General features: G+C 39.7%; 1 protein-coding gene across 1 annotated transcript; it reads right to left on the minus strand.

Moving 5' to 3' along the window:
* Nucleotides 1–360: 360 nt before the first annotated feature.
* LOC114627667 (olfactory receptor 52E4) lies at nucleotides 361–1299 on the minus strand. Its single transcript, XM_028775550.1, has one exon. The coding sequence runs from the start codon at nucleotides 1297–1299 to the stop codon at nucleotides 361–363; it is 939 nt and encodes a 312-aa protein (XP_028631383.1).
* Between the last annotated feature and the right edge of the window lie 9451 nt (nucleotides 1300–10750).

A 10750-nucleotide genomic window follows, 5' to 3' on the forward strand; every position in this document is an offset into this window, starting at 1 on the left:
TAAGCCTTGCATTTATAAAACATTAGGCCACAATGTCCTTCAATATTTAAACTTACCTAAAGAGAAGATGTGTGGAGAAATCAAGAGGTATCCCTCTTTTCTGCAAGTGATTCTATTGAGGGCATTGCCACCTTCAGCATTATCTCCATGACTTTCGAGGCTTTGTCCAGACATGTGGAGGGAGGTGGGAAGACTGGGCAGAATTGTCTTTTTTTTTTCTTTTAGCTATTAATACTAAAGCATTTGGATCAAAGTGCTAGGCATGGAAACCACACCTAAAATTATAAAGAATTTCAAGAGAACTGTGATTATTACATCTTGAGACATATGTTGATACATTTACCCAAATTTTACGTAGAATTATTCTTTTTGTACAACTATTTTTATAATTTTCTCTCTGATCTGCTTAGTCCTGACTCCATAAATGACAGGGTTCAGAGCAGGTGGAACAACTACATATAGATTAGCTAAAAGAATGTGGATGTAGTGGGGAATGTTTTGGCCAAAGCGGTGAGTCATGAAAGAAAACAAGGCTGGTGTATAAAAACACAGCATTATACAGACATGGGAACCACAAGTGTTGAGAGCCTTCAATCGGGCATCTTGAGAGGGAATTCGGAAAACAGCTCGAAGGATAAGCACATAGGAAGAGGCAATCAGGATCATGTCCACAAGGATATGAGAAATCACCACAAGTCCATAGATGATGTTGATCTTTATGGATGCACAAGCTAAACGGGCCAGACCCATGTGCTCACAGTATGTGTGAGGCATGATGTGGTGCCCACAGAAGGGCAGTCTCAGAATGAGAAACACAAACGGAGTCACAAGAATTAAATTTCTTCCAATCACAACCAAGAGGAGAAGGCTGATGGTTTTATTGGTGAGGATCGTGGTGTACTGGAGAGGTTTGCAGATGGCAACAAAGCGGTCATAAGCCATGACCACTAGCAAAACAGTTTCCATGCCTGTAAACATGTGAATAAAGAACATCTGAGCAAGGCAGCCCCCGAAACTGATCTCCTGGAGATTGAACCAGAAGATGCCCAACATTTTGGGTATGGTAGATGTGGATAGACACAGATCAATCGTCGACAATGTGGCTAGAAAGTAGAACATGGGCTGGTGGAGGCTGTGTTCAGTCTTGATCACAAAGAGAATGGTGATGTTTCCCACAAGGGAAGTCAGATACACAAGACAGAATGGGAAAGCAATCCATATATGAAAAACTTCCAGTCCTGGAATCCCCCGCAGGATAAAGAAAGTGGGATGGAACGGGGTGCTATTGATAGAAGGCATTCTCCTCAAAAATGTCTGAGAATTCTTGTGAAGAGAGACTATCCCCTCATTAAGCTCTTCCATTATCAAGGTCCTGGGAAAAACATCCGTCCATGTGCCGAATAAAATAGCATAAATACGAAGATAAGATAGTTTCTTCAAAAGTTATCTAGCAATTCGCTCAACATCCATCTTACTTATGGGACCTACTGTAATCAATATTGCTCACTTTTTTCTAACTCATGAGATCACTGAAAAAAATATCTGAAGTGTTCATTCTTATGTTATATACTCACATTTTTGGTGCTCTCTTTCATTAATCACTTTGAGTACTGCTACCTATGTCCAGTGTCCCTCAAAGTTTGGTCTACTATTAAAAAACCATAAATTCTACGAGATGCATTATACTTTCACCAGTGTTTTGATTTGTTATAAATCTAGGGATTTATTCATTAGTTCAGTATACTCAACTTGACATAATAAAGCTCGATGAGATGTTCTGTCCTAGAATTTTCCTTATCCTGACTCTGTTGCTCTGAGAAGCCTGTTGTTCTACAACGACATTGCTAGTTTTTAGTGCTTTTTCATCTTATGGAGCTGAGTTATTTTCAAAACTATTGCTAGCCTCCTAGTTCTTTGACAATACCCACATACCTCTCTTAGAGTTTTGATTGCTGTGATAAACACCATGACTAAAAGCAACTTGGGGAGGAAGGTTTTATTCCAATTTACAAATTTCAGGTCATACCCTGCTATTGAAAGAGGTCGGAGCAGGAACTCAAGGCAGGAATCTGGAGGCATGAACTGAAGTAAAGGTCACAGGAGAGTGTTGTTTACTGGCTAGCTCCTCGTGGCTTGCCCAGCCTGCTTTCTTTTACAACCCAGACCACCTGCCCAGGGGTGATACCACCTACAGTAAACTGAGTCTTACCAAATTAACCATTAACTAACACAGTACCCCACAGATTTGTCTACAGGCCAATCCTATAAAGGCAATTTCTCTACATAAATCTGAAAAAGAACAAAGGGTAGTTTAAAGAAAAGTTTGGAGAGAGGAAGGGGAAGAGGGAATGATTTAATTTTGTTTACTTATAATCTCAAAAGCAAAAGAAATAATTTCCTCTTCATAGATACATCTAGATTTGTGTCAATTAATAAACAAACAAACAATAACAACGACAACAAACCAATCACTCTGTATACCTTTAAAAATGCCTTTGTCTTATCAGATGAATCATATGCATTTGTCTTATATAGAATAAATACTATATACACATAATATTTATAACCTAAAATTGTATCTAACTTTAAGTGTAAAAAGATTAAATATCTAAAAGATATTTAGACGCCAAAGTTCAATTTTTGTTAGGTTATCTTTTTTTATCTTTTAACAATAACAATCAAACAAACCAAAAATCCTTTGACAAAACAGCAAAATCCTTTAATTTTTTGTGCTCTTAGGAAATTACATAACTCTAATAACTAGCATGACCTAATTTCTTTACTTCTTTATCCTATAGTGGGAGAAGATCTGCTACTGGGACATAGAACAAGAGAATTTTAATTTTATATTCCTAATAACCAAATATAAAATTTTGGTCTCATCTGTGCACATGCATGTGTGTGTGTGTAAGTGTGTGTAAGTGTGTGTGTATGTGTGTGTATGTGTGTGTGTGTGTGTGTGTGTGTGAGAGAGAGAGAGAGAGAGAGAGAGAGAGAGAAAGAGAGAGAGAGAGAGAGAGAGAATGCTAGGGGTTGAGAAAGACAGAGAGACACACACACGCAGAGACAGAGATAGAAACACTTGACAAAGACTGAGACACAGACAATGACAGAAACACAGATACCCAGATACACATACACACACACACACACACACACACACACACACACACACACACACCGGGGAGGTGGTAGACAGATAGATGTAGAGACACCAGAAAGACAATGGAGTATATTGTTCTGCATATCAGATGTTATCTAGCTTGTTGGGTAGCTATCACACCAAGGAAATATCCTGGAAGAAGTGTTATTAACAATGCTCTGCTCTGTATGTGAATAGGCAGAGCCATAGAAGACCCCACAGAAGCTTGAAAGACAGTTGATCATGTAGAAGGAAGAGGATGATCTTTGCTAGTGTTGAAGGGAAGATGGCAGCCTAAGAAATTGGAAGCTGTTTATAGAATTTGGCTAACTTACAGTTAGTACCATCTTCAGGGTGGTTGTTTACAACATGACACTTTACCAGCAAAGGTGAGGTCTCAGCAGAATGAGAGGGGGGCTAGTCTTGCAGTGTCATTTATAGCCACCAGGACATTTACTTCTTAAAAAATTTAGCCAGAATACTTGTTCATGTTTTTCTGCTGGAGCTGTGTGATACCAGCAGTGCCTGATACATGCAGCTAACAAGCTGGTCATTTTCAGAGGCCATCTTGGTTTAAATGACAAACATCTCAGTCCCTAAGCACACTGTAAAACTTGAGCTGACAATAGTTAGGGCACTTTCTCTTATAGCATCCACAAATAGTATGGTCACTGATAATGTGATTTCTTTTTACAGTGTTGTTAGTATTGTTTCTTTCTGGCCCTTGCAGAACATTAAGTGGACTATTTTTTTTTAGGCTTGAAACTACTTCGACTTAAAGTGGCTAAAATTCTTGTTGTGCTATTTACTTGCTGAGGAACTTTGACTAATCTCTTTACTTTATAAGTAATTTCCTTTTCCTATAAAATTGGGGAATATCCAACCAAAATCCAACTAAGAAATTTATTTTCAGAATGGACAAGACTAATGGATCTGAGGGAAGCAGGTCAGAAGGTAACTAAAAAATGTCACGAGTGTTTCCTAATGTTTTATTTTAATCCAAGATCCCAAGAAAAGATCATTGTTTATAATGAGGTCATTGTTGTCTAGAAGAAGTGGGTCGTTACAGAAGAATGAAGGGCTGCTATCAGGCTAGACATTTACACTTCTCTAGGTATTTATACCAACATAATCCAGCACTGCTCAAATTTGTAGAGAACCAGGCTCTCTTCTCATTCTTACTCTTCCCTCTTCAGCTTTCCTCAGCGTCATGGGATCAAAAAATTTGAGTGGTCTGGGAAGGAAAGTTAATCTAGGCCATTTCAGGACTGACGCATGAAGGAGGCTGGAGAAACAGGCAGATTTTGGCTCCTCTAGCAGGGATATTTCATCAAATTTTAGATGTGGCTCCCCAAAGTAGTGGGAATTAGGTGGTGAAAATAACTTGAATGAGCTCTAAATGAGAAGGAATATGAGAGAGACAGGAGCAGACAACAGTGAAGATGAAATTACTGATGAAATTGTATCTGGATACTGACATCAGTCATAGCTTTATCCTGAACCAAACATATCAGTGATCTGCAAATTTTCATCTGCCACAGAAGCACAGCAAACCTCGCAGATGGCTTTGCTCCTTGGTTGGTATTCTAGCCTTCATAATTTTAATTTTGCTAAAGTTTGTGTATACCTGTGTTTTTATAAATTATATAGGAATGGGGTAGTATCAGGGAGAGATCAAGAGAGGGGAGAAGGAAGAAGTAAGGGAAGGATAGAGAGGGAGGAAGGGAAAAGAAAGGCACAGAAACAAATGTAAAAAGTCTTCACAAATACTACAGTCCTTACCTTATCTACACCAATCCCACTGAGCTGCATTTTTTTTTGTGTGTATAAGAGAATGGTTAAAAACCTGGAGGCTTCTGCATATTTGACTTTTCTTCCTCGTCTCTGCTATCTCTTCTGTATCCTGCTTGGATTCTGATGTCTTGAATATTTTATTTCCCAGTCTTCACATGGAGCAGAGTAACATTGTGGTCTAGGTTCTTAAAGATAGCCCTTTCAAGCCTCTGTGTTTCCAGGGTCACTAGTCCCATGAAGAGAAACTTTATAGTGACTCTAGATATGTCCCAGCATCCCTGAACATAGTTTTCAGAACCCTCTGTGCATAAACCTGTGCCCAAGGGTCTAACATTCTATTCCTCTCCATGGCATAGTGGAGAAACACTGTACCAGATATAATCCCTTCACTGAGAGGAGGCGATGTGGTGTGAATGGCTAGGAAGGGAAATACACCAAGGGAAAATGGTAATGAATGGGTCTCCCAAGGGTAAAAGAAGACATTAAATTTATACTAGAGAATTCTCCAAAGTATGACTTTCTTCAGCAACTCTTCCATTTTGTTTTATTAAAAAGTATAAGTGCTAGCTTAGTTTGGGCATTGCCACAGCTAAGAGTTTAAAAACACAAGGAAAGAGTAGACTCTTAAAATATGTTCATCTCTTTGACTGTGTGCAGAATTACAGATAAATCCATCAATATCCTTCAACCCCGTGAGAATCCTCATTCCAGCCTGTACCTAGCATCCAAGAGATGAGGTCTATAGGAAGGTGTGTGTTTACTCTTCTGTTAGGTTGTGGCAAAAATTCAATTTCTCTTTAGAAAACTTATCCTAATGTCTTCCCCTTGTGGGGCACTGATTGAATTTCCTCTGTGTCCCTTCCTGAGTAGTGAAGTAGGCTTGATAGTCTTCTAAGGAGATGCTATAGGATCTGGTTGCCTGGATATAGGAACAAAACATCTAGGAGGTAATGGAATATATCAGTTTTCATTTTCTAAGTTCAGAGTATTTTGAGTTGTTATCATAGAGAAAATAATGTTCCTGATCTAAAAGAAATTAGAGAACTGTTTTGTTCATCCTTCTCTTTTGATAGACAAGATTAGTTCCTAGTTTCATGTCCTTTCTGTACAGAGTCCAGGTTTGATAGTTTATCTACACATAATATTCCCACATTAAGCCTAACTCTATCCAATCTCTGCTTAATATTTTTCCTATGACTATCCTTTCTTTATTGTACAATGTAAACTTCACATGATAAATCACAAATGCTACGGTTACCAATTGCTCTTATTCAATAACCGATAATCCTTTTTAGACAGTTTGTTGTAACTTGTGACTTTTACACTTTATATCACTGTCTTTTGGGACCAAAGGTCTTGCGTATAAAATTATCACCAGTCATTTGTATGTTCCTTCAATTCTTCCCCAGGGGCAGTCCTCCATGATAGTCCTCTATATGATCTTTGTGCTTTTTGTGTTTTCATGCAACTGTCTCAGAAGGCATATACACTCTCCTTTGCTTTGGTTTAGGGTTGTCTACCATTATCATTCTCTTTGTGTGCTGATATTAATGTAATACTTCATTTAACTCTACTCTTCTGTTCACCTAGCACAGTGTCTTGGATGGAAAAATTTGTTAGATACTGCTGGGTTGTATAAGTTGCAGAATAAAATGCCAGTTCGGTGAACACCCCAATACTCTACCATCTTATATCTCCTATTCTGATCTTATTGCGAATACTATTCCAGGGTATTCTGGCAGTTTATCATGAACAGCATTATTATCTTCACTTTAAACCACTATGGACATTTTGTTCATTTCCCCTTTGAGGTAGAAACCCAGATGTTCTTTAAAGACATGGTTCCTGTAAAGATTTTCGGGATTGGGTGTATATTTACACTGTAATATCTTAACCCAAAAGCCTAAAGGAGAGAAGATCCTAATTGAAACCCAGTGATATGTCTTATAGTATTCACCCTCATCCTGAAATGTCTGACATATACCCTGATGCTTGTAATATATTATGGCCAATGACTCTAAGTTCTTGAAGATTTGGAGTTTGCATGAATTCTACTTTTTAAATATTTGCCAATGTACCCTTTGATGTTTCTTTTCTTTAAAATATGCTGGATTGTTTATTCCTGTTATGACTTCTGTTTCACCTGGGGAATTACCCATGATAGTCATATTTTCAGTTTTGAAGGACTGAGTATATAATAAGCATGAAAAAAAGAATAAGATAGAGTACATACCATGCATGTCCTTTTGGGTCTAAGTGTTTACTCAGGATGATTATTTTCTAGTTCTATCTATTTGCCTGTAAAATTCATGGTGTCCTAATTTTTAAAAAATTATCTTTAATCTCTTTTTTACAGTGCATTTGTTATCTCCCTTCTGGTCTGCCCACTGTCAGTTCCTCATCCCATCCATCCTCCCTTGTCTCCAAGAGGATGTTCCCACCCTCATCCTACCAGGCCTCCCTACTCCCTGGAGTCTCAAGTCTCTTGAGGGTTAGGTGCATCTTCTCTCACTAAGGTCAGATCAGGAAGTCCTCTGCTATATATGTGTCAGGGGTCTCATATCAGCTGTGTACACTGCTTGGTTGGTGACTCAGTGTCTGAGTGATTTCAGGGTCAAGGTTAGTTGAGACTACCGGTCTTTCTATGGGGTTATCTTCCTCCTCAGCTTCTTCCAACTTTTCCCTTATTCAACTGCAGGGGTCCCTGACTTTAGTCCAATGTTTAGGTGTAAGCATCTGGATTTGTCTCAGTCAGCTGCTTGTTGGGCGTCTCAGAGGTCAGCCATGCTAGGCTCTTGTCTGTAAGCACACCATAGCATCAGTAAGAGTGTCAGGCTTTGGAGCCTCCCCTTGAGCTGGATCCCTAGTAGGGCTGGTCACTGGACCTCCTTTCCCTCAGTCTCTTCTCCATATTTGTCCCTGAAGTTCTTTTAGACAGGAACAATTATGGGTCAGAATTTTTAACTGTGGAATAGCAACCGCATCCTTCAACTTGATGCCCTGTCTTTCCACAGGAGGTGCACTCTACAAGTTCCCTCTCCTCACTGTTGGGCATTTCAACTAAGGTACTTCCTTTTGAGTCCTGAGAGTCTCTCTCCTCCCAGGTCTCTGGTGCATTCTAGAGAGTCTCCTACCTCCTACCTCCGAAGATTGCCTATTTCGATTCTTTCTGCTGGCACTCAGGGCTTCATTTCTGTTTTCCACCCAATACCTGATCATGTTCTTTCCCCCTCCCTGTCCCCTCTATAAATCAATCTGGAAGTTCTTTAGAAAATTTGAAATGTATCTACCTGAAGAACGAGTACATCATGAGTTTTTCAGGCCAGTGGATTGAACTACAAAGTATCATCCTGAGTGATGTAAATTAGACCCAAATTATATGCATGATATATACTCATTATTAAGTGGATATCAGCCAAAAATGTACAGAATACCCAGTACTATCCACAGAACTCAAGAAGGCTAACAAGCTGTAGAGCCCAAGTAAGAATGCCTCAATCCCACTTGGGAACGAGAAGGTGTCTTCATTTTAAATAGCTGAATAGTATTCCATTGTATAAATGAACCATACTTTCTGTATCCATTCTTCAGTTGAGGGACATCTGGGTTGTTTCCAGCTTCTGGTTATTACAAATAAGGCTTCTATGAACATGGTAGACTATGTGTACTTGTGGTATGGTGGGGCATCTTTTGGGCATATGCCCAAGAGTACTGTAGCTGGGTTTTCAGGTAGAACTACTTCCAATTTTCCGAGACAAAGCCAGATTGATTACCACAGTGATTGTACCAGTTTGCAAGAGGATATTAGTTAAAAAGTATAGAATACCTAGGGCACAACCCACAGACTGTAAGAAGTGTAACAAGTAGAAAGGCCCAAGTGAAGCTGTTTCAATTCCACTTAGAAGAGGGAAGGAAATAATCACAGGAGGCAGAGAGAGAGAGGGACCTGAGTGGGAGAGAGGAGTGAGAGGGGAAAAGGAAAACAGGATCAGGTATGGGGGAGGTTCAGGAAAGAAGACCAGCATTGGGGATGGGGTGGGAGGGGAGATCCTTTAAAAAGTACCAAAGACCCAGGAGATGAGAGACTCTAAGGACTCAATGGGGGTGACCTTAGCCAAAATGCCCAACACTGGTGAGAGGGAACTCAGTGTCCACCTCCAGTAGATAGACAGGACTTCAAGCAGAGGGACAGGGTTACTAACCCACAGTCAAAATTTCTGACTCAGAACTATTCCTGTCTAAAGAACTGCAGGGACAAACATGGAGAAGACATTGAAGGAAAGGAAGTCCAATGACCAGCCCAATTTGGGATCCAACTTATGGGAGGGCACCAAGGCCTGACACTATTACTGATGCTATGATGTACTTACAGGAGCCTGGCATGACTGTCCCCTGAGAGGCCCATCCAGCAACTGACTGAGACAGGTGCAAATACACCCAACCATTGAACTGAATTTGGGGACCCTTATGGTTAAACTAGGAGAAGGTTTGAAGAAGCTGAAGGGGAGAGCGATCCCATAGGAAGACTAACACTCTCAACTTACCCAGACCTGGGGAGCTCCCAGAGACTGAGCCACAAACTAGGAGCATACACAGGCCAGTCTGAGGCCCCTGGCACAAATATAGCAGAGATCTGCCTGGTCAGGCCTTAGTGGTAGAAGGTAAGCCTAATCCTCAAGAGATGTGAGGCCCCAAGGAAGGGGAACACCTGGTGGGGGGAAGCACCCTTTCAGAGGCATAGGGGTAGGAGGAATGGGATGAGGAACTCTGGAAGGGGTGGACAGAATAGGGGGAAATATGGGAATGTAAATAAATGAAATAATAAAAATTGAAAAAGGAATGTCAAAATCACATTTATTATTAAAATATTTATGAAAAAAGAATAAGATAGAAAGCAGCAGAAAAAGAGTAGAGCATCATACCAGATACTTGTACCACCCGGTACAAACCAGTAGAAACTGTCTAGGGTGGCTGTGGTAATGAAACATTTGACTGATGAAGAAGGTTCTGGGAAGAAGATCTTCTGGCCGATGCTTCCAATTAGCTATTTGTACCACAGACTCTAAGATAAACATGCTGGCAATGAACTGGGGGCAAACTCTGCCTCTGGAGCCAGCTTCATAGTGAGAGCACAAACAGCACATGATAATTTACCACTACAATGTATATCATAATTTCCCATATACACGGGTAAGATTTATAATATGTTTTTAGAATCACACTCCAAATGAATTTTGCATTGTGTTGCTTTGCTTAGCTTTTGTGACATAACCAACTTCTGTGCAGTTTGAGGCTTAAAATATTGGTTTTCTCTTACCTCAAACTTCTTTCACAGAATGAAGAATTATTTCAGTCTGGGTTACTTTGTTTTATTTTCATAAGCCTTTCTTTTGAGATGAAGTATAGTTTAGCTGGATGGTTAAAGATAGTCTCACTCACAGTACCTCATAATTCAAAACTGTGAACTAATTTCCATTCTTTTTTTTTATAGTCTCTGATCCTTCAGCAAGTCAACAGGACTCACTCCTGATGGTCCCAGGTTTTCAAGTGCTACAGTAATAACTCTTGTCTCTCTAAGCCTCTACTTGCGTCTCACCAGTTTCATAAGAAGTCATATTCTTACTCTAACTCAGAAGGTTGGAAGATAACTCCATTTCTCACTGTTATTAATTTTTTGAGAACTTTACAGAATGAATTATTATTGTATTCAACTGCCCCATGTGAACACACAAATCATCCCCCGTTTTTCTACTCAATGAACTCGTATCTTTATAATTGTAAACTCAAGTTCAACTTGTGATGCCCATTTGCTCT

The sequence above is a fragment of the Grammomys surdaster genome, unplaced genomic scaffold (genome assembly GCF_004785775.1).
Source record: "Grammomys surdaster isolate TR1022 unplaced genomic scaffold, NIH_TR_1.0 256, whole genome shotgun sequence".
NCBI classification, from domain to species: domain Eukaryota; kingdom Metazoa; phylum Chordata; class Mammalia; order Rodentia; family Muridae; genus Grammomys; species Grammomys surdaster.